At 49.6% G+C, this 23,114-nt stretch overlaps 2 protein-coding genes across 2 annotated transcripts in view; both read left to right on the top strand.

The window, feature by feature from the left end:
• Positions 1–22,180, top strand: SLC22A14 (solute carrier family 22 member 14). Its single transcript, XM_052644448.1, has 11 exons — positions 1–513; positions 1,218–1,321; positions 1,529–1,683; positions 2,642–2,810; positions 6,063–6,183; positions 6,458–6,555; positions 6,792–6,995; positions 8,646–8,810; positions 9,425–9,611; positions 15,611–15,646; positions 21,773–22,180. The coding sequence occupies exons 1-11, from the start codon at positions 1–3 to the stop codon at positions 22,178–22,180; spliced, it is 2,160 nt and encodes a 719-aa protein (XP_052500408.1).
• Positions 22,148–23,114, top strand: part of XYLB (xylulokinase) — a 41,077-nt gene continuing 40,110 nt past the window's right edge. Inside the window, exon 1 of the mRNA XM_052640058.1 lies at positions 22,148–22,266. Within this exon, the coding sequence (XP_052496018.1) occupies positions 22,210–22,266 (57 nt within the window). The 5' untranslated portion in view covers positions 22,148–22,209. The remainder of the gene's footprint in view (positions 22,267–23,114) is intronic.

Below are 23,114 nucleotides of genomic sequence, written 5' to 3'. Positions count from 1 at the left end.
ATGGCAAAGGAAAACAGCCTCAAGATAGAGTTCAAATCTCATCCTCATCCCAGAAACCTCCACCAACATGACGGAGCAGAAAGCCCCCGTTCCTGTTCTCTGGATATACTATTACAGAGATTGAGGGCCATAGATGCCCAGGATGATAAATTAGCCAACATCATGGATGTGGTGGGGGAGTTTGGCACATTCCAGCGGAGGCTAGTGGCCCTCAACTTCATTCCCACCTTCTTGGCCTCCTTTTTCATGTTTGCTGATACCTTCTTGTTCACACCCCAAAAGCCCTATTGCAACACCAGCTGGATCCTGGCAGTGGGCAGCAACCTGACAGAGGCTGAGCAGATGAATCTGACCCTGCCCCGTGCACCCAATGGCAGTTTCCTGACTTGCCTCATGTACGTGCCTGTGGAATGGAATCTGGATTCTATCATCCAATTTGGCCTCAATCACACAGACTCATGTCAAAATGGGTGGATCTATCCTGAGGCCAAGAGGCGGTCACTGATAAATGAGGTATGCCTTGTCCCGAGTTGTCTGAAGCTACCCCAGGTCCCCAGAGATGTGCCTTCACCCCCACTGAACAGTGGGGGGGAAACTGAGACCCACGAAGGTGAAGCATTTGGCCCAAGGTCACCCCACAGGGGCACGGCCAGGGCAGAAACAGGATTCCTTCTGCCCAGCCCTAGGCTTACCAATCTTAGCCAGGAAGCTAGAGTAGGCTGGGGTAGGGGCAGGTGGCAGTGTTTGTCATCTGTCCAGGAAACTGCTTCTGGAGTTGTGGCTCTGCCTTCTGAAATCACACAAGTTACAGAATTGGGGAAACAACAGCTTTGATCTGGTACCTCTTAACAGTTTCTCAGCCTAAGCTGTTACCTGGCCCTTTCACAGCACAGGCCTGCCCAATCTGATTCTCTAGCCTGGAGCCTAGCATCTGTATTTGGGAAAGAGTCTGGCGATTCTGGCCTTCGCTCAGTTACCTGTCCCTCTATGCCCTTTCTTGGCCTGTGTCTCCAGTCTCTCTCTCCAGGCCTAATTCCTAGAGTCTGCTAGGTGTAAGTGGGATGCAGAGGTAACAGCTGAGGCCTGCTGCACACAAGTTACCTGCCATTGTCCCTGGCCCCTTTTGCCTAAAAGCCCACCCTGCGTAGAGGCTCAGTCTCTGGATCAAGAAGGCCCTGGGTGGAGGCCTGTGGCCAATCCCTGCATATAACCCCCAGTTTGACTTGGTGTGTGGCGAGGACACAAACAAGGAAATCGTGCATACCATGTTCTTGGCTGGGCTCTTGACGGGGGCTTTCCTCTTCGGGTTCATAACTGACAAGTAAGTCTTTTGGAGTTTCCTCTGGGCGCTGGGACATCCCTCCCTCTTCTTCGTGGCCATTCAGAGCCAATGAGTCTCAATTTAAGGGAGGCAAGGGTAGGGGCACTCCAGAGGCGGGTGGACGGCTCTGGATCTGGTCCTGAGTGCGGAGTGGGGCCACCCGCGGAGATCCACGGTCTCGGCGCGAGCGCCCTTCCACGCCTACAGGTTGGGCCGCTACCCCACCATCCTGCTGTCGCTGCTGGAGCTGGTCATCTTCGGCTTCGGGACAGCCTTTGTCAGCAGCTTTAACCAGTATATATTCTTCCGCTTTTGTGTGTCCCAGGCCGTGGTGGGCTACGCCATCGGCAGCTCGGCTTTACGTGAGGCGGGGCGCTGGGGGCGGGGCGCTGGGAAGGGGGTGGGGCCGGCGCGCACCTGCTGGGAACCCACCAGACAGTTAGGGTTGTGGCCCAACCTGGCGGCGAGTGGAGGCTTAGGGATGCCAGAAAATCTGTGTCCACATTGCCCTTGCCCCATCATCCCCCTGGTACCCCGCACATCCCCATCCCCTTCACACTCCTTGCTTCACCTACATGGCTTATGCCTATTCAACTCTTAAGAAAGCCCAGGTAGCTAGTAAGCACATACTGACTCCTTTCATCCTGGCAGCTGTCTATTCAGCAGGGACTATTCTGCTATTCCTTTAGCTGAGGAAGATATCTGAACCTTGGGAAGTTAACCAACTTGCTCAGAATCACACGGTAGTTATGTCAAAGAGCTGGGATTTCTGCCCGCCCCCGCCCAACCTGTGATGCAAAACTCCCACGCACCCATACATTTCTTGCTGCCATGGCCTTGTGTGAAACCTGCTGGGGAACTCTGCTCCAGCTTCTCACTGGGAAATTTCCAGAGTCCCAGCCAGAGGGAACTGGGTGCTCCATAGAGGCTGAGCTCTAAGTGGCCGAAGCACTGATGCCATAAGAGCAAAGACAAGGACAGTGATGCCTCGCGTGTGTCAGGCCACATGTGAAGTCCTGTGCCCAGGGCCAGGCCTTCTCAGTGACAGGTGTGCGGTCAGGCAGGAGATGTTCAGAGGGAACTGCCAGGTTGAGGACAAAGTGCAGGCTACCTCTGTGGTTGGGAGCTCAGGCGAGGGCCTGCAATGTGCCCTGGGGACACTGAGGCACTCTCTGTGGCTTTGAGGTGCTGTCTCTGGACCCAGATCCCAAGCAGGCAGGAGAACGCCAGTCCCTGAGCAGAGCTGGGGCATCTCAGCAGGCTGGGTGCGAGGGCAGCCTTGTGAGCCCTGAGCTGATTCTGATTCTGTCCTCTGCATAGTCACTGAGTGGCTAATGGGCATGCACCGGGCCTACGCCTTCATCCTGGGACACTGCTTTTTCGCCATGGGAGTCGTTTTCCTGACAGGACTTGCCTACAGCCTTCCCCACTGGCGGCTGCTGTTTCTGCTGGGTGGAACACCTATATTCCCACTCATCTGCTATATCTGGTGAGCAAACAAATACAGGACATGCACAAGGATGGGTCTGATGGGCTGGAGACTAGGAGGGTGGGGAGTCCGTGAAGGGTTGGAGTGCATGGGATTTTCCCTGGGAGAAAGTGTATGAGATGAGAGAGAGACAAGGGCAGAGCCTCTGGAACTCCAGCGTTAATGCCATCAGAGGGGATCCTCAAAGAGATGTCAGAGAGGTGGTCAGAAAACCAGAAGAAAAAAATGTTGCAAGGCAAGAGCTTAAGGATTAGGGAATGGTCAGAGTTGAAGGCAAGAAAGGTGAGAAGCATCTGTTGGTCTTGGTGACCTTGAGGTGGCTTCTGTGGAGCCAGAGGAGGTTGAGGAGTGAGGAGGCCCTGGAAAAACTAGGGTCATCCGGGTGGCAAAAGGAGAGGGCAGTAAAGAAGGCAGAGAGGCAGTAAACTGAAATCACCGTGTTAAGGGTTTGGCAGTTCTGGGTGAAGCAGTGATCATCTTGCCACAGAATGTAAGGACAGACTCACTTTCTGCAACACTGTGCCTTTCATTAGGCTTGAGTAGTTGACTTGAAGACTGTACCTTTCATGAGTAGATGAGCAACATGGAGAGGGGAAGAGATTCAGGACTCTCTCACTTCCATGAACAGGAAATTTCTAGCCTTTCGGGTTGGCAAAGGAAGATGGCCACTGGGCCGTGTTTTTTTTTTTTTTTTTTTTTTCAAATAATAAGTGCTGTCCTGAAGGTGGTAATACCTGTCCTTAGTAGGTGAGGTTATCAGACATTCTTACCAGCTTTAGGAATTCAGCTGAAATTTCAGGTTAAAAAGTTCCATGTTCGATTCTTCCTTTTTCACTGATTTCATTTTTTCATTGCATTTCTCTTCTTTCTCAGCCTTGATGCTGAAAACTCAGCCTCTGTGCACCAATGCCAAATCAAATCTTAGAGACACAGTTTTGAGTGAAACAGAAAAGAATAAGCCTTATTGCTTTGCCAGACAAAAGGGGGGGACAAGCAGGCTCCTGCCCCAGAAACTGTGTCCCAACCCGAGAGGATTCAATGAGGAGTTTTATAGTAATGGTTCAAGGGCAGAGTTGCTGATAAGATTAGGGTATGTGCAGGACCTATACTCCTCTAATCTGGTTTCGGGTAATATTTAAAAAAAAAAAAAAAATATATATATATATATATATGTTTGTTTGTTTTATGTATTTGGCTGTGCCGAATCGGTTGCAGCACATGCGATCTTTTTAGTTGTGGCATGTGGGATCCCTGACCAGGAGTCAAACCCAGCCCCCTGCATTGGGAGTACAGAGTCTTAGCCACAGGACCACCAAGGAAGTCCTCAAGTAATCTTTTGATGAGCTTCTCTGGTCCCTTTAATTGGGCCTTAGGCAGTCTTCTTTGGAATGAAGAATGCTGACAGCTTCCATTTATTGGGGGCTTTATAAAAAACTCAAAAGATATTGTTATGTGTATCCCTTGAGACTGAGCCAGGACCCTGCCCCAAACCTGCTCTGCTGTTTCTTGGCTGTTCCTTCCTTGTCTCTGCATCCCCTCCCTTCCCTGATTAGTCCACTGGAATTCAGGGACACTCATGGAGGTTGGAGTCTGTTCCCTACAAACAAGAAACGGGGGACACAGAAAGGTTTCCAACCCAGGATCCTCACAGGGTCCTCCTCAGTTTCAGCCTCTCCTATGCTTTCAGTGCCAACTATTCCACATCTGAGGACTGGGGTCTCCAGGGTCCTCTGAAGCCAGGAGCAAGGTTCTCTGACCTCTCACTACTCCAGCTGTGCGGCAGGGACATTGCCTACCCATTCAGCCCACTTCTTCCACTTCTGGGCTTCATGAACTTGCTAAATCTTTCTTCCTATCTCTCCTACTCCTTTTTAAAAAAGCTATTTATTATTAATTTATTTGATTGTGCCAGGTCTTAGTTGCAGCATGCGGGATCTTCCATTTTCCTTGTGGCATGCAAACTCTTAGTTGCAGCATGTGGGATCAGGCTCAATCCCTGGGTCTAGAAGATCCCTCTGGAGAAGGAAATGGCAACCACTCTGGTATTCTTGCCTGGAGAATCCCATGTACAGAGGAGCCTGGTGGGCTACAGTCCATGGGCTCATAAGGATTTGGACACGACTGAGCAACTTGTTCCCTTATGAGGGTTCAAACCCGAGCACTGGAGCATGAAACTTTAGCCACTGGACCACCAAGGAAGTCCCTCACACCTCTTTTTTAGTAGGCATGTGGTCAATCTCCCATCTTTTTGGAGACATCCCAGTTTAATGACTTGAGGACAGTTTTGTAGCCTTAGAATGGAGGAGGATAACAGAGTGACTGGTTGCTGGCCCCTTAAGGGGCTGGAGGGGAAACAGGAGCAGGGGCAGGTAGAGGGGATGAAGTTGTCTCTAGAGAACTGGGTGTGTGTGTACAGTGGCCAGCCACAGAGTCCAGGCTGGGGCAGGAAGAGGGACAGTTACAAGAAATCAGCAGGGGCTGATGGCAAAGTTTTGTTGAGAGTGCCTTTCCAGGGGACTGAGGTTCATACCAGCTCCGCCTCTGTGAGTTTGGGCAAGCCACTAGGTCCTGAAGCTGAGAATAAAATGGGAATAGTCCTACTAGATCTGGGTTTGGGCAGAGGATTAACAGACTGATAAAATAAGGACACTTAAGAAGTGCTTTAAATGTTAAGCTGTGTAGGTTCTTCAACTTGGAAGGATTAGGAAGAACCAAGGACCTAGGGTTATTTTGAGGTCAAAGGCAACGGGAGATGTGACCAGGAGGAAGTGGGCCGGAGTAGAGACCTCCATTCACCCAGGCAGGGGCTGGGCCCTGCGGTCAAAACTGGGGTCCTGCCTCCCATACTCTCCAGGTTATTAGGGGATAGGAAACAAGAGAATCCTCAACTATGAGAACAACGCTGTAACAGAGGATGCAGAGGGAAGTGGCCTCAGTATGTCTGGGCAGGTGGGGACACCCCCTAAGATAGAAAGTAGGTGTTAGAGGTGGCTGAGGGGGACAGAAGCTGTGGTGCAGAAGCAGCCAGTGGCCGGGGTGTCACTGAGCAGTGGTGGATACTGCGAATGACTTGGGCGGGGGAGGGGGGGCAGGCGGGGATGGGAGTCCGAGGATGACGGTCACCTTCAAAGCCTCCAACATCTGAGTCACCTCATGCTGGAACAGAATGGCCACAGCTGAGGCTGGGATGGGGCCAACTTGGGTCTGTGGGGCATCTTGGGGTGGGGGGTGAGAGAGAGATGGGCCATGCAGGATTCTCCCAGAGTCCCCAAGGTGGCTGATAATGAAAGGGAAGCTGGAGGAGGCCAAGCAAACGCTGTGCTATGCAGCTGGTGTGAACAAAAAGACCATTCCTTTAAGTCTGCTGGATAAGGTAAGAGACCTCTGGCCTGGAGCCGGGGCCTGGGCAGGGGGGCTACGTAGGGGCCTCTTCCCTCCTCATCCTTTCAGGTGGGACCTCGGCCCAGAGGATGTCCCCAGCCCACTGCTTGAGGAGAATAGTGACAGCAAAATGGAACCCTGACAGGGAAAAGCCAGAGGCCAGGCTGGTCCTGGGAGGCAGAGGGCAGGGGACCTCGTGAGTCCTGCTGGCGGGGAGCAAGCTGGGGTCTTGGCCCTGCCTGTGGCCGGTCCTGCTTGTCCTGTAGTTGCAACTGCCTGGAAAGAAGGTGGCTTCGGCCTCTATCTTGGACTTCTATAGCAACAAGGACCTCCGCAAGTTGACCTTGGTGATGTGCAGCATATGGTGAGTACCCAGGGCTGGCGGCGGGGACTGCAAATGGGCTTGCAGTTCAGGGATCCAGGGAGAGAATAGATGTTGGGGGGCCGGTGGGGAGCAAGGCCTGAGAACCCAGATCTCTATGTTTGCTCCTGTCCTCCATGACCACCCTGCCACGCTCTCCTCTGCCTGTCTTTATTCCTGGCCCTGGCTTTCCGTGTGTCGTTCTCGGAGTGTCTCTCTCTTCCGGTAATGAATTCCAGGTTTGCTGTTGGTTGCAACTATTACATCCTGAGCCTCAAGATAAAGGAATTGGGTGTGGACACCTACCTCACACAACTGATTCCTGGCATAATGGAGGTGCCCGCCCGGCTCTGCTGTATCTTTCTCATTGAGCAGTTGAAGAGGAGACGAACACTGATTGTGGCTTTGTTCCAAGGAGCCATCATGTGCTTCCTTAGCCTTACGCTCTCATCAGGTACAGCCTCCACAACGCCCCTTTCCACCTCCCTGATGGTACCCCCCAACCTTCTAGCTTCCTCGAATCCCTACCTCGTGCCTCCTGCCCCTATCCAGCCAACACAACACCCTGAGAGTCAGCCTCTTGCATCCCTAGCCCGCCAGCCCTACAGTGGCCCTAGCACTTCCCGAGAAGGGAACCGTTCTCTAGAACGGGTGAAGAGGGGCCTCCCAGGACAGGGCACTGGAAGGTCCCAGGGCCCTGGGAGGGGAAGAGGTGCTGTTCAGAGGAATCGTCCTTGGGCAGGAGAGCGGGCAGCCTTCTTCCCCTCGAGTCCTACCCACGTCAATAATTAAATGCGAACAGAGGCAGTAGAAGTAGTCATCAACTGCTACCCCAGCCCTGTGTCATCTGTAGCCTCACCAGGAAAAACTCAACTGCGCATTGAAGATTGAGCATAACACTGGGCCAAGCTCTCAGGAACAATTCTTGCATGGAGGCCTCATTCCCAGGAGAGCCCCATGCCCCGCATCCTGTCAATTCAGAACCAGGGAAGGAAATGGGAGGGCGGACTCTCAATATTTTCAAGATTGTGAAGAGTCCTAGAACAGTGCATATGCCCCAGGTCACAAGGCTGGAAGAATGTGGCAGGGCTGAGGATATGGACATTAAGATGGCAGCATTCATTCCCCTGATCAGAATGGCTACCACAGCCCCCTCAGCCTCTGGGGCCAGGGTCGGGGAGGCTGTGTCCAGGATCTGCCTCGTGGAGTTCCCTCACTCTCCCTGGGGGGTGCAATTTTGTCTGTCTTGACCTGGACCCTTTCTCTCCCTCTCCTGCTGTTGGCAGTGTTGACTGGCTAAAACAAAACAGAAGAAACAAAGCCAGGATTCAGCTTTATTGTTCAGTGGTTTTTTTAAAATGTGGGTCTATAATGAGCTAAGCAGAACTGTCTGAAACTAGACAAACTAGGAGGAAAATCCCCAGTAAATAAAACTAGGTCTCCAATTTCATCCCCCAGCCAAGTGAAGCCAGACCCGGAGTTGGGCATGGGGAGGAGGCCTAGGGCAGGGTCCCACAGGGGCTAGTAGGGGAGGAGCTGGAACTCCTGGCTCCAGGTCAGTGAGCCAGGGGTTCACCTCCCCTAGACCTGAAAAATGGGGTTTCCCAAAATCATTTCTGCCTCTTCCAGTGTATAATCTGGCTCCCCAGAGTTGGGCATCCTGGAATGTCTAGCCATTCAGGCCCCAGGGACTAAATGCCCCCTTGCCCTTCTCTACCTGGCAGAGAATGAAGGAGAAGTAGGGAGAGCCCTGAGCAGGCAGCCAGGCACACAAGGTGCCAGCCTGGGGCTGAACGGATGCTCCAGAAGGAGCAGGCGGTGGGGCAGGGGAAGCTGGATCTCGGTGAACATGTGGAAGATCACAGAGAGCCTGGAGGCAGGGATGCAGGACCTGAGTCCGCACAGTAGATGATGGCCTGAGAACCGACATGGGTCCCACTCTACTGACCAACTCTGCCTGCTGAAGCGCTTATTCCCTCTAGCAGACTGGCCCTTCTCTGAGTCTGCTGGCCAACTGACCAGGTGGTAGGGGTGGACTGTCCCGACGCCTTCTGAGGGGGATTGAGGGAGGGCCAGTGGGCAGGCCTCCCCAGCCTGCCCCGAGGGAAGGGTGGCCACAGACTCAGGTGGCTGCATCGTCTGGCCACAGAGTTGAAATCCCTTGTGGTCTTGATAACCCTGCTTGGAGAGTTCAACCTGGCCGCCTCCATCACCATATTCTACATCTACACTTCTGAACTCCTCCCCACTGTCCTCAGGTAGGGGGCCTGGTGGGTGCTGGTGGGGGCGGGGTATGCTCAGGGGTGGGCAATGATAGAATGAATAACAGCAGCTGAGATTGGGCATTCACCTGCTGACAGGCACCCTGCTCAGCAATTTACATGGGTTACTCCATTTAACTCTCACCCAAAATATCCCCCCAACACCATCATCAGCCCTAATTCAGACATGAAATCAGAGCGGTAAGGGCACTGGGTCAAGGTCAGACAAAGCAGATGGCAAAAGTGGGATTTGGACCTAGGCTGTCTGACTCCAGTCCCTGACTTACACTAACTCCTTAAACTGTGTCTGGGCCACTCTGGGGTTCAGGCCCTTCTCCAGAGGAACCCTTGATGATGGCTGTAGTATCCCCCTCCCCACCCACCCTCTCACACCCACACTATGGTGTATGAGCCTTATAATTCTCCCACTCCTTGCTTCATAAAAAATTACTACCTACCTTGCAATAACAAGGAACTAAATTCTCCAAGGTTGCACAGTGAGTTGGACAGGGTAGAGATAAGGGTGTGGGATTTGGGGAAGCTGCTTTTCCCACCCAATCCAGTCGCTGGGCCCAAAAAGCCTCCAAATGAACTCTCACCTCCCCTTCCAGGGCAACAGGTCTGGGTCTAGTGTCTCTGGCCTGGGCAGCTGGAGGCATCTCTTCTTTGACACTCGTCAGCCAGAACATTGCCATCCTACCCATCGTTCTTTGCTGCCTCTCGGCCTCCGTGGCTTTGTTCTCCTGCTCTAGTTTGCCAGAAACCCACGATCAGCCTCTGCCTGATAGCCTGGAGCACATTACCCCACGTACAAGGTGGGTGTGCATGGCTTCCGGGCTCTGCCCAGAACAGGGCCTGGTTTTCAAGCCTTTGGCCATGAGAACATGTCAGACACTATCCATCCCCGCCCCACTGCCAGAAGGCCTATGAGACAAAGGCTACTGTGTACTCACAGCAGACTCCCTTGCTCTCCTGGATGCTGCCGCCTGCCTTGGTCCAGCCCAGCCTCTGCCAGCTCCCATCCTGTCTGGCTCTCCTGATCCAGCGTGGGCCAGACCTTCTTCTTTCCTCATCCCCTGATGCCTGTCTACACTGGAGTGATGCCCGTGGCGATGTTCTGGGCTTCCTCCCCTCCCAGGGCACAGAGGACTGGCTTGGAATCAGCTTTCTGAGTACTTCTCCATTCCTTTCTGAACTCCCAGTTCCTCAAAAAGGACCCAGTATTTTATTATGATTTTTTTTTTTTTGACCATACCACCACACAGCATGGATGATCTTAGTTCACTGACCAGGCATTGAACCCGTGCACCCTGCAGTGGAAGCGTGGACTCTTAACCAGTGGACAGCCAGGGAAGTCACCAAAGGGACCCAGTCTCGGTTCATGACTCTGGCCTCTTGGCCCCAGTAGCCCAGGACCCCACTTGGCAAACTGCTTTATGGGCTCTCTGGTGTCTGGTCTCCTAAGTGACCCTGGAGAAGGCTTGTCAGGATTGGTAGAAACACTCCTTCTAGGATTTAGGCCAGCAGAGCCACAACTCGCTCCCTGGACCTGAGCAACAGGGAGGGGCAGAGGCTGCCTGCTGTCTCCCAGTGCCCTCTGCTCATAGCACAGGGGCCTCTGCCACTGCTTCCTCAGTCCTCCTCCCCACCATCGGCCTACTTCCCTTGTCTCCTTTTTCAAACTCTCATTGACAGCCCCTGAGCTAGGCATGGTACCAGAGCTGGGCTGTCAGAGGTAAGAGGTTCCCAGGCTTGAGCAAGGGAGACAGATATGCAAACAGTTTTCACCAATGGACTCTGACACAGGAATATACAGGACCTATAGGAACCCCAGGAGGGAGGAGCTTTAGTTTAGGGATTTGGGGCAGGCTTCCCAGAAAAAGGATATTTGAGTAGGGCTTTGAAGGATGAATAGGTGTTCGGTCCGTTGTGGAGAGGGGGAGTGGCATGCAGCAGGGGGACAGCATGGTAACTAAAAGCACAGGCTCCGGAGCCAGACAGCCTGGAGCTCTCTCCCTGCTCACCCTTCCCAGCATGTGCACAGGGAGGTTACCCACTACCTCCGAGATTCGTATTTGCAACATGGGATCACAGCGTGATAACAGCAAAGGCTAACGTGTATGGAGCATTTCCCATGTGTCAAGGCCTGTCCTCGTTGCGTGCCCTTCCACCTTTGTCCTAACAGTCACCACATGCAGTAGTGACAAGGGCACTATCCCTCGTTTTACCAATGAGGAAACTGAGGCATGGAGCGGTAGAGACATAGAAGCTAGCCTTCCTCTCTCACAGGAATTGGGAAGGTTACCCCCAAATAAAGTGGTTGGGAATTCCCTGCCATTCCAGTAGTTAGGACTCTGTGATCTCACTGCCAAGGACCTGGGCTTCCATCCCTGGTCGGGGAACTAAAATCCTGCAAGCCGTGCGGTGAGGCCAAAAACCAAAATTAAATAAATAAACAATACAGTGGTTGGCACAGTGGCACAAGGCAAGTGCCCAGTAAATGCCAGTGATGAAGATGGTAAACAGCATTCCAAAGATGCAGAAGAGCGAAGGGTCTGACCAGGGTTGGGAGATGCAACAGGCCTGATTCTGGAGGCAAGGACCCCTCCTAGGCTCACACAGAAGCTTGGCTGGGGACCCACCAAGGCATGGGAAAGCTCCGCCTCTCAGGAATGCAGAGCCAGGCCTGGCCTGTTCTCTCAGCTCCTAAAAGGATGCAGCTCAGACTTTTTCTCCAATGGTTTCTTCAGGAGCATAAGCGAGGAACTCTCGAATGAGGACATGTTGAATGACGAAGAAGCAGCCAAGAACACCATTCTCAACGCCAGGTTGACAAGCGTAGACCACGATGGCCTCTCCAGCCCATCTTTGCACTCTGAAGAAGAAAAACAGGCAAGGAGGAGGACTGAGCACCAGGCCCCCGCATGACCTCGGGTGGGAGCTGAGCGGCTGGATATGGGGCTGTGAATTCTAGGCCTATTCCAACTTGGGGGGGCAGGGTCAGTCCTGCTCCAAGGCCGGCCCTCCCACCTCTCAGGGAACTAGCATATGATTCATTCCAATAAAGGTACCATGTTTCACTTGAGATGACTAGGTCAAAATTCACTGTGTCCAGAGGACCCAGGGGCCCAAACCTGGAGGAGAGTGGCCTCTGGGGACAGCGAGGAGTCATCTGGTTGGGGTGTGCGGGTGAGTCGTGTCTGTGAGGGCCAGGACTGGGAAAGGGCAGCACTCGCCTCCACGCTGCCCACCTCCTTTAGCTCAGGTGTCCACTAGTGTGGGTGGTCTTCCTGCTTCCAGTGCAGGCTGGGGACAGATTCCACAGGCCCGCCCCTGTGTGCTCACCTGTCAAGGGAGGGGTGGAATGTAAAGGAATGAGAAAGTCTCCCTTTCGTGCCATGGCACAAGGCTTTCTCACACCATCTTTGCTTTGCTTTTCCCAAATAAGCACCCCTTGGGGATTACCTATCTCACTCTCATCCTGTGGAGAGGGGAGGGCTGTGTCTTCCCTGATGATTCCATCCCGACTGACCTCTGACCTCCACCACCCTTAGGATAATGCTCAAACCCCAGCTCACAGTCCTGGCTGCCCTGGAGGTGAGTCTGCCTTCCCAGTCAGTGTAGAGGCTCCTCCAGGCAGGGCCCAGGATTCCTTAGCTACTGGTCAGACCTAGAAACGTTTGGGTCAGGCCCTGGACTCCACTCTCTCTCTCTCCTCCCTGGGAGAGTTTATTTGGAAGATCATTACCAATTTGCAGGGAGGTGCTAACTCCCCAGGGATTCTGTGGGAAGGGAGGAAAGAGTGTTTTCATGGAACCTCAGGGTCTCCTGGGCAGGGGCTGGAGTGCAGGGCAGCAGGGCACCCAAACTTCAGGACAGTAAGAAGCTGGTGTCTAGGACTCCATCTTAAAATACCATTTTTTTAAAAAATTGAAGTATGGTTGATTTATGTACAATGTGGTGCTAATTTCTGCTGTAGAGCAAAGTAACTCAGTTATACACATATACACATTCTTTTTTTTTTTTTAATGTTTTTCTCCATTATGGTTTATCCCAGGATGTTGGATGTAGCTTCCTGTGCTATACACTAGGACCTAGTTGTTTATCCATTCTAAATGTATAAAGATATCATTTTCTGATTTCTCTGTTCTTTACTCAATTTCCCAGGATTGCCTCCAAAGAGGGGTTTGAAAGGCCCAGGAGAAACGATCTCGCGAAATTTCTGCTTACAGGACAATAGGCTATTTGAAAGGCCTTCCTTGCTCCTTCTGGGAGAGGCCTGTCTGTGAGCTGTGATGGCCCACACATTAGCTCTGTTTAAATGCCTCATCTCACGTTACTTTGGTGGAAGGATTCAGCCAGTGCTGCAGGGAACGGGAGGAAGACATGGGTCTGGACAGAGAAAACTGATGGGGCAGGGTCGAAAGAGCTGGTGGCCACAGACGTGACTGGCAGAAGATCTAGAACACCCCTACCTCACATAAATATTCCTTAGGTGGCCAGGATTTGTCAGTCACTTGCAGATAGGACCCAGTTTGCTTATCTGTTGTTGCTGTTGTTTAGTTGTTAAGTAGTGTCTGGCTCTTTTGTGACCCCATGGACTGTAGCCCAGCAGGCTCCTCTGTGTGTTAAGATTTCCCAGGCAAGAATACTGCAGTGCATTGCCATTTCCTTCTCCAGGGAATCTTCCCGACCCAGGGATCAAACCCGTGTCTCCCTCATTGCAGGCAGATTCTTTACCTCTGAACCATTAGGGAAGGCCATTTGCTTATCTAATCAATGGCTAATATTACCTAGAGTTTGGCATTGTATATTTTAACAGGCCATAGGCTAGCCACTAGCCAGATGAGGCTGTTGAGGGCTTGAAATGTGGGAGCTGAGATGTAGGCATGCCCATAGGCCGAGGTCAGGCTGTGTCGTTATCCTGAGGGCAGTGAGGAGCTTCTGCCGGCTTTGAGGCAGTGGACACAGAGTCAGTTTTGCCTTCCACAAGGGTCACCCTGCTGGCTGTAGGGTGATATATCCATACAGTAGAATGTTTTCTGGCCCAAAAAAGAAATGAAGTACTTATATGCACTACTGTTACTCAGCAAAGGGCTCCTGTGTCTGCAGTGTAGAAGGCCAAACTCTGACACTGGATGTTAGCAGCAAAGTCATGGTTTATTGCAGAGTGCCAAGAAAGGGAGCAGGGGACACATTTCCGATCCATTCCAACTTCGAGTTGGAGGTGTTTTTAAAAGGGAAGAACAAGGAAGCTGAGATTAGTCATTGTCCTGTATCGTTTCCCTGATATTTTAAAAATCATAGTTTCAAGGAGTCATGAGCTTTCCAGTTTCCAGTTCTCTGATCTAGATGGTCCATGGCTCAGGGGCCTGTGAGCTCATCTTGCCCTGGAGATGTAACTTGAGTTTGTACATTAGATATCTACAACAGCAATTTTAGTACACAGATGCTGTTTCCATGTTATCAACAGTAGCTGTCTTAGTCATCAGATACCTCTAGTTGATTAGGGTTCAGTGAGCACAGGATCAAGGTCAGAGGGGACAAGAAAAGGAATAATGGTTTCAATAGAGAGGTTAATCATAAACCAGGTAAGGAAACTTTGTTTTAGGAGGCTCAGCTTCACTACAATGTGAATGAGTCTTGAAAAGTATGCGGAGTATAGTAAACCAGTCACAAGAGGCCACAGAGGTTGTATGATTCTATTTAATTTAAATGTCCTAAATAGGCAAAGTAGATTAGTGGTTGCCAGTGTTTGGGGAGAATGGGAACGAATGAACAAGGGGATTTCTTTGGGGGCTTATGAAAGTGTCCTAAAATTGGTTGTGGCAATGGTTGCACAATTCTGTGAACACACTCAAAACCATTGATCGAGTACTCTAAGTAGATTGTGTGGTATGTGACTTATATATCAATGAGGATGTTAAAAAAGAGAGATTAGCAGAAGGCAGAGTAATGAAGGAGCAGAGAGCAGGGTGCTGACCTGACCGCAGTAGAGTTGTGCAGCATTTCTGGAGGGGAGTTTGGTATGATGTACAAATATTGATGTTCTGACTCTGTCTACCCTTTGACTCAGGAATCCTCCCTTGACTTACCCAAAGGAGGAGATACGAAGATAGGTGTACACAAGGAGGTTCATTGCAGCTTTCTTACATTAAAAATATACAATTTGGGGAAAATACAATTTGAGGGGATTTCCTTGGTGATCTGGAGGCTAAGATTCCATGCTCCCAAGGGAGGGGGCCCAGGTTTGATCCCTGGTTAGGTTCCCCCTGCTGCAATAAAGAATAAAGACCCTGTGTGCTGCAGCTAAGACCTGGCACAGCCAAATAAATAAATTTTTTTTAATTTCAATTTTTTTTGGCAGGGGGGCGGGGGCGTGAAGCTTATGGGATCTTAGTTCCCCAACCAAAGACTGAACCCATGTCCCGATCAGTGGAAGAGTGGAATTCTAACCACTGGACTGCCAGGGAAGTCCCAATCTTCTTTAAAACAAACTTTAAGTCATTACTAAGAGATGCTACTGTTCAGATTATATAGTTAATACAGTTTATTAAAGCTCTATATTTGCAGACATGAAAAGCTGTCCATGACATACTGTTTAGAGAAGTGGGCAGTTTAACAGGGACTTCAGCAGTTATGTAAAATTCAGGCATTTCTTTATACATAGAGGGAAGTACATCAAAAGGCTGTGTATCTTTCAGAGCCCCTGATTTATGGAGTGTATTAGTTTTCTGGGCCTGCTGAAAAAAGTACCACAAAGTGGGTGGTTTAAAGATGGAGATTTACTTTTTCACAGTTCTAGAGTCTACAATCCAAAAATTAAGATTATGGTGGGGTACTTTGGTCACCTGATGCGAAGAACTGACTCATTTGAAAAGACCCTGATGCTGGGAATGATTGAAGGTAGGAGGAGAAGGGGACAACAGAGGATGAGATGGTTGGATGGCGTCACCGACAATGCACATGAGTTTGCGTAAGCTCCGGGAGTTGGTGGTGGACAGGGAAGCCTGGCGTACTATAGTCCATGGGGTCGCAAAGAGTCAGACGTGACTGAGCGGCTGAACTGAACTGAGTGTTCTCTTTGGAGAATCTGGGAAAGAACCTTTCTGTGCCTCTTCTAGCTTTGGGTAGTTGCCAGCAGTCCTTGAGTGTGTATCTGTGTGTGTGTCTAAATTTCTCTTTTCCTATGGGGATACCAGTCACCGGACGAGGGCCCACCCAGTACGAAGTCATTTAAATTTGATTACATCTGCAAAGACCTTATATCCAAATAAGGTCACATTCACAGGTACTGGGAATTAGAACTTGAATGTACATTTGGGGAATACACAACTCTGCTCACTATGTATGCTGTGCTGTGCTTAGTAGCTCAGTCATGTCCGAGTCTTTGCCACCCCATGGACTGTAGCCCGCCAGGCTCCTCTGTCCACGGGGATTCTCCAGGCAAGAATACTGGAGTGGGTTGCCATGCCCCTCCTCCAGGGGGCCTTTCCAACCCAGGGATCGAACCCAGGTCTCCCTCATTGAAGGCAGATTCTTTACCATCTGAGCCACCAGGGAAGCCCAAGGATACTGAAGTGGGTAGCCTATCCCTTCTCCAGGGGAACTTCCCCACCCAGGAGTTGAACCAGGGTCTCCTGCATTCATTGCAGGGCGGATTCTTTACCATTTGAGCTACCATGGAAGCCCCTCTGCTCACTATGTGATGTTCGTTCATTTCTTTTCACTCTTTAAACAATTTTTTTAATTTATCTTTGGCTGTGCTGGGTCTTTGTTGCTACTTGGGCTTTCTCTAGTTGTAGCAACCTGGAGCTACTCTAGTTGCGGCGAGCGAGCGTCTCCTGGCGGAGTTTTCTCTTGTTGCGGAGCACAGGTTAGACAGCGGGCGGGCTTTCGTAGCTGCAATACGTGGTCTCGTGGGCTCTGGAATGCTGGCTCAGTAGTTGTGGTGCATGGGCTTAGTTGCTCTTTTCACTCCTTAGTGAAAGCATTCAAGAATATGCATTTATCTTTTGAGTATGTGTATCCCCAAAGTTCTTGAAAGGATGTTTTCCTTTTCCTGGGTTCTAAACAGTGTGTTGTATTTTGACTTCCTCTTTGACTCAGGAATTATTTAAGAGAATAAGTTAAAAGTACTAAGGAGCCTGAGATCCACCCTGTTACTGCTATTTTGTTTGCTTGTTTTCTTTTTCTTTATTCTTTTAGTCTAAAAGTTAAAAGCTCAACAATACAGAGTAAATTAAAATGCAGAAGTCACTCCCTAACCACCAGTTTCTAAATCTCATTCCAACAGATAATTGTTAATATCTTGGAGAGGCTTCCCTAATGGAAAGTGGCTAAGACTTTGTGCTCCCAATGCAGGGGGCCCAGTTTGATCCCTGGCCAGGGAACTAGATCCCACATGCCACAAATAAAAGTTTGCATGCCACAACTAAGACCCAGAAGAGCCGAATAAATATTTAAGTCTGTCTTTGACAGAAAAGAAACTCATTGAAAAAACCCAAAACTTGAAGTATATATTTCCAGACCTTCCTTTCATGTATACAAAACTACAGGGTTTAATTATCTGCTTTAAACACTACTGGAATAGGAGAAATTGAGATTCCAAGGGATAAAAGCAGTAAAGCCAGGAAAATGCAAGAGAAGAACACCAACGGTTAGTTTTCCTAAATCAAATTAGCTTCTGAGGTGAATACAAACACAGAAAGAGCAGGAGCTTTTCTCCTCAGGGCTCTTTAGAATCTGATGGAACATCAAAGTCCATCAAACTTTTCTCCAGATGTAAACACAAAATCAGCTTTATTTATTGATTTGCTGCTGCTGCTGCTAAGTCGCTTCAGTCGTGTCCGACTCTGTGCGACCCCAGAGACGGCAGCCCACCGGGCTCCCCCGTCCCTGGGATTCTCCAGACAAGAACACTGGAGTGGGATGCCATGTCCTTCTCCAATGGATGAAAGTGAAAAGTGAAAGTGAAGTTGCTCAGTCGTGTCCGACTCTTAGCGATCCCATGGACTACAGCCTACCAGGCTCCTCTGTCCATGGGATTTTCCAGGCAAGAGTACTGGAGCGGGGTGCCATTGATTTAAATTTATTTTAACTGGAGGCTAATTACTTTACAATATTGTGGTGGTTTTTGCCATACATTGACATGAATCGGCTCTGGGTGTACATGTGTTCCCCATCCTGAACCCCCCCTCCTGCCTCCCTCCCCACCCCATCCCTCAGGGTCTCATCCCAGTGCACCAGCCCTGAGCACCCTGTCTCATGCATCGGACCTGGACTGGCAATCTATTTCACATATGATAATTCATGTTTCAATGCTATTCTCTCAAATCATCCCACCCTCACCTTCTCCCACAGAGTCCAAAAGTCTGTTGTTTACATTTGTGTCTCTTTTGCTGTCTTGCATATAGGGTCATAGTTACCATCTTTCTAAATTCCATATATATGTATTAATATACTGTTTTGGTGTTTTTCTTTTGACTTACTTCACTCTATATAATGGGCTCCAGTTTCATCCACCTCATTAGAACTGATTCAAATGCATTCATTTTAATAGCTGAGATCAGCTTTAAAAAAAATCTGAATCTCAGCTGCTTGAGTTACTTATTTAACTAGAGGCAGGACCCACCCCTCACCCTCAGACTTGGATAAACAAATCTGTATGACGTTTGCCCTGCTAAGGGCTATAGTTCAAAACATTTCTTTTCACTCATAATAGTGTCCCACTGATCTTACAAAAATCTTGTACTACCTTTGAGATAGAACAGAAAGAAGAATTATTTAATTTCTGACATATCTCAAGATGAAATCTATAAGATTTCAGACAGGTATAATAAATTATTGAATGTGAAAGTCACTCAGTCATGTCCAACTCTTTGCGACCTCATGGACTGTAGCATGCTAGGCTCCTCTGCCCATGGCATTCTCCAGGCCAGAATACTGGAGTGGAGCTGTTCCCTTCTCCAGGGTATCTTCCCAACCCAGGGGTCAAACCCAGGTCTCCCACATTGCAGGCAGATTCTTTATCATCTGAGCCACCAGGGAAGCCCTAAATTAGTGAATCTGAATCATAATTGATTTTTTTTAAACTTTCATTTTTTGGCCACATCATGCTACTTGCAGGATCTTAGTTCCCCAACCCAGGGCCATGGCAGTGGAAAGTTCCAAGTCCTAACCATTGGATCACTAGGGAAGTGCCTGAATTTTCTATTCCATTTCCCAATTTCTGATTAGTTTTGATTCAGTGATTTTTATCTTTGTGTTAAAAGTGGAAGGGATATATATACTATATATCAAACTTTATATATATATAGCTTTATATATATAAAGCTACCAGTATACTCCTAACTTTTCACTCTTAAAACTACTTATTTAAAAGGATGTATATATGCCTGAATGGTTTCAGTAGAATCAGTACTAATGATAAAAACAATTAGTCTGCTATTATTATACAAACAGAATAAAATATATTGGAGTTTAAAAACAGTGCATTTTTATCCAGAAAGCATATTTCTTCAGAGTTTTTCTCAAAGAGGTTAACTTTGAGAAAAATTCATGTTGTGGCTGCAGACTTTAAAGAATGAAGAGATAGTTCAGGGGTGTTTCATTGGTGAACAGAGTATAGAAACTGAATTTATGTTTGTCTCCCTTTTCCTATTTTACAATGAGTTCTCATTTTTATATCTACTAAATGAAATGTTTTTCTTTTTCTGAAGAGCTTACATCTAGTGCTTACCCTCAGATTAGTTTTCACTGACTTGTGTGTCAAGATGTAATATATTCAGTTAACAAACACCTAGACTGAAAGAAAACTTGATTCAGTCAAAGACCTTGCTCAGTTCAGTCACTCAGTCATGTCCGACTCTTTGTGACCCCATGGACTGCAGCACACCAGGCTTCCCTGTCCATCACCAACTCCCGGAGCTTGCTCAAACTCATGTCCATTGAGTCGATGATGCCATCCAACCATCTCATCCTCTGTTGTCCCCTTCTCCTCTTGCCTTTTATCTTTCCCAGCATCAGGGTTTTTTCCAATGAGTTCTTCGCATGAGGTGGCCAAAGCATTGGAGTTTCAGCTTCAGCATCAGTCCTTCCAATGAATATTCAGGACTGATCTCCTTTAGAATGGACTGGTTGGATCTCCTTGCAGTCCAAGGGACTCTGAAGAGTCTTTTCCAACCCCACAGTTCAAAAGCATCAATTCTTTGGCGCTCAGCTTTCTTTATAGTCCAGCTCTCACATCCATATATGACTACCAGAAAAACCAGTGGCTTTGACAAGATGAACCTTTGTTGGCAAAGTAATGTCTCTGCTTTTTAATATGCTGTCTAGGTTGGTCATAGACCTTGCTAAGAGAAGAAAATGTAAGCTAATATCTTTGTAGAAAATGTCAGAAAGTAGCTTTGTGGCTTGAAGGTGGGGAAACACTTCTTAAACAAAATCAATATGGAGAAAAACTGACAGATTTTATTACATTCAAATTAAATTTTTCCAGTCCATGAAGGGCAAGATGGACAAAGTTAGCAGATAAATGACATATTGGGAGAAGATATTTGCAATACCTAAGACCAACTGGGAACTTACATCTTGAAATATAAGAAACTCCTGCAAATCCTTAAAAAAAGACAAAAATTCCCAATTTGAAAAATGGGCAAAGGGAATAAGCAGGGGATTCACTGAATGTCAGGAAATCCTAAATGGCTGGTGAGTGTATATGAAGAGAAGCTCAAAATCATCAATAATGAGAGAAATGCAAATTAAAGCAATAATGAGAAGCCACTCCTCACCTATTACACTGCCAAAATCAAAAAGGATATAAATGCCAGATAATATATATAGGATGGAGAAGTTCAGGTACCCTTGGGCATTCCAGGTGGGAGTGTAGACCAGTATAGCGATTCTCAGAAGTAATCCAGTACTCTGATCACACGAGTTATGCACACATAGTATAAACCCTACTCTTGGATATTACCCACCCCCCCAAAAAAAAAATTCCCCCCAGAGGTCCACAGAACCATGGATGAGGATGTTTCAACCTGTGCTACTTGCAATAGTGGGGAACTGGAGTCCACCCCAGTGTCCCTCAGGGGCAGCTTGAGCAGCAAAACCTGGGGTCAGTACACTAATGAACACGAAAGAGCTGTTACAAGCAACCAAGCAGATGAGGGGTTCCCACACACTGTACACTTCATGGCATCCTTCAGAATCTGAGTTTTGTCACATGCTTCTTGGCCGAAAGAAAAGATTAATGGTTCTGTTTAGTAAGGATCAATAGTTAGACCCAAACAGCTTCATATATACCTGTGTCCTAACAACTTAAAAGCTCTTTAAAGAAATTAGTGCACATAAGTAGGGAGAGAAAATGATTTCATTTCCTTCTTAAACAAGCATAATTGCTCACTAAGGGGATGTGTGTGCCTGTTGGGTGTTTCACAACTCTTGAAAGATTAGGATCAGACTGAAAACCGCTGCCCTTATTTTTGCACTTTAATTTTCCTGCAGTACTTATCACCATGACTGCTTAATCACCGCGATTTGCTGATGACTATGACACAGGTTTGCAAAGATATGCCTTATCCTAGAAAAGAATCTAGCAAATCCAGTGTAAGAACCGTTGACTGCCCAGCAGTCAACAGTCAACCACTCACCAGTGCCCTTAGAGACTGACAAAGGTTGAGATGAGTATGCCCGTCTTTCCCTCCAAAAGTAAAACTACCCGGCTGCACCCCTGTGGGTTCCCTGCACCTTCCCAGAGCACCTGGGTGCACAGTTTGGGAACCAGAGAATACATATAACTAGTAGTAAACTGTAAAAACAGTGCTGAATTTTAAAAAGTACTTCAAAGCTAATGCCTAGGGAGTTTCCTGGTGGTCCAGGGATTGGGGCTCTTCGCTTTCACTGCCGACAGCGCGGATTCAGTCTCTGGGTCCATTGCCCTGTGCCCCCTAACTCAGCACCATGAGTGGACAGGGCTCCAGTACCTGAGAGAGACGAACTTGGAGGTCCCAGGCCCCGGGCTCTCAGAGAGACGGGTGGGAACAAGCCGGCCTAAGGATGAATCCTCTGGTCCAGGCGTCCTCCAAGGGAAAGCAGGCCGCGAAAAGGCCGGGTCTGCGCAGGGAGCACATTTGGATGGAGGCGGGCGAGGTGGGGTTGGAGGGAGCGAGCTGCCGGTCGCCCAGGTGCGAAAAGCACCTGATGCCGAGCAGCGGCGCGTCGCCACCTCGCTCGCCCGCAGGTGGCGCCAGAGCGCAAGGCGGCGGGGGCCCCGGGTCCGGGAGTTCGGCCGGGCGGGGCGAGGGGCGGGCCCGGCGTGTCTGCGCGTTGGAGCGCGGCGACAGTCCGGCCGCGGGAAGGACTGACGGAACCGCGCGCCGCCGGATCCGCGGCCATGGCCGAGCGCGCCGCTCGCCGCTGCTGCCTGGGCTGGGACTTCAGCACGCAGCAGGTATCGGCGCGGGCCCCGGGGCGGGCTGGCGGGGACCCCGGCGCCCGCAACCCTGGGCCGCGCTGCGAGCGCTTCTCTCTCGGGCTTCCCCGGGGACCCGGCACCTCCGCCAGGCCTGTACCCCGCTCTCCCAGAGAGGGGGCCCTCCACCCCCACTCCTTCAAGGGATCCGCGGGCACGCGGCGGGGAGATGCCCGGGAACCTCAAAGGCTTCGCGCCGTCTTGAGCACAGGTTGCCAGGCACCCGAAGGAACTCAGCTGCTTTAAACAGAGGGCCAGACAGACGGGGAGACACGCAGGCGGAGCCAGTGACCGGGAACCAGATCACCGCTTGAAGCTTTTTTTTTTTTTTTTTTTAAGTGAAATGGGCACGATGTACACTTGAACTTTGTTCCGCCTGTGACAGCCCTTGGATGGCACCAGCGTGCCCAGGTCAACGTGCCCGACTGTGCTGCTCCGAGTCAGGCACGCAGGCAAGGAGAGTCAAGATTTGCTTTCCAGTTTGGGGTATCAAGGGGCTCCTTCTCCTTAACTTAGGACATGGTCGCAGTTAAAGACAAACCCCTCTCCACAGATGGGTCAGGGGAGCAAGGCTGTGGTCTATCCCTGACCAGAAACTCCTGGGGGGGACCTTGGATAAGTCAGGTTGTCTTGCTAGGCCTGTTTCCCCAGCTGTCCAGTAAAGGAGTTGTACCCTGGAGTTGGAATTTGCTCCATTGGGACGTGTATCTCTGGTCCTTGATCATGGCCTTTGGGAACAAACCGGGGACCTTGCCTGGTTTCTTAGAGCCGTGCAGGCGTGGACACCCCAGAGACATCTCCAAACCCTGCCTCCCACTCCTTCTCCT

Source organism: Budorcas taxicolor, chromosome 1 (assembly GCF_023091745.1).
Source record: "Budorcas taxicolor isolate Tak-1 chromosome 1, Takin1.1, whole genome shotgun sequence".
In the NCBI taxonomy this organism is placed as follows: Eukaryota; Metazoa; Chordata; class Mammalia; order Artiodactyla; family Bovidae; genus Budorcas; species Budorcas taxicolor.
Note: the sequence above shows the minus strand (reverse complement) of the source record. Positions and strands in the feature narration are given on the sequence as shown.

Bases quoted from the DNA above. Each gene is read 5' to 3' on its own strand.
- SLC22A14 (XM_052644448.1), top strand. From the start codon at position 1: ATGGCAAAGGAAAACAGCCTCAAGATAGAGTTCAAATCTCATCCTCAT. The intron at 514-1,217 runs GTATGCCTTGTC...TATAACCCCCAG, and splicing joins GGCGGTCACTGATAAATGAG to TTTGACTTGGTGTGTGGCGA. The intron at 6,184-6,457 runs GTAAGAGACCTC...CTTGTCCTGTAG, and splicing joins CTTTAAGTCTGCTGGATAAG to TTGCAACTGCCTGGAAAGAA.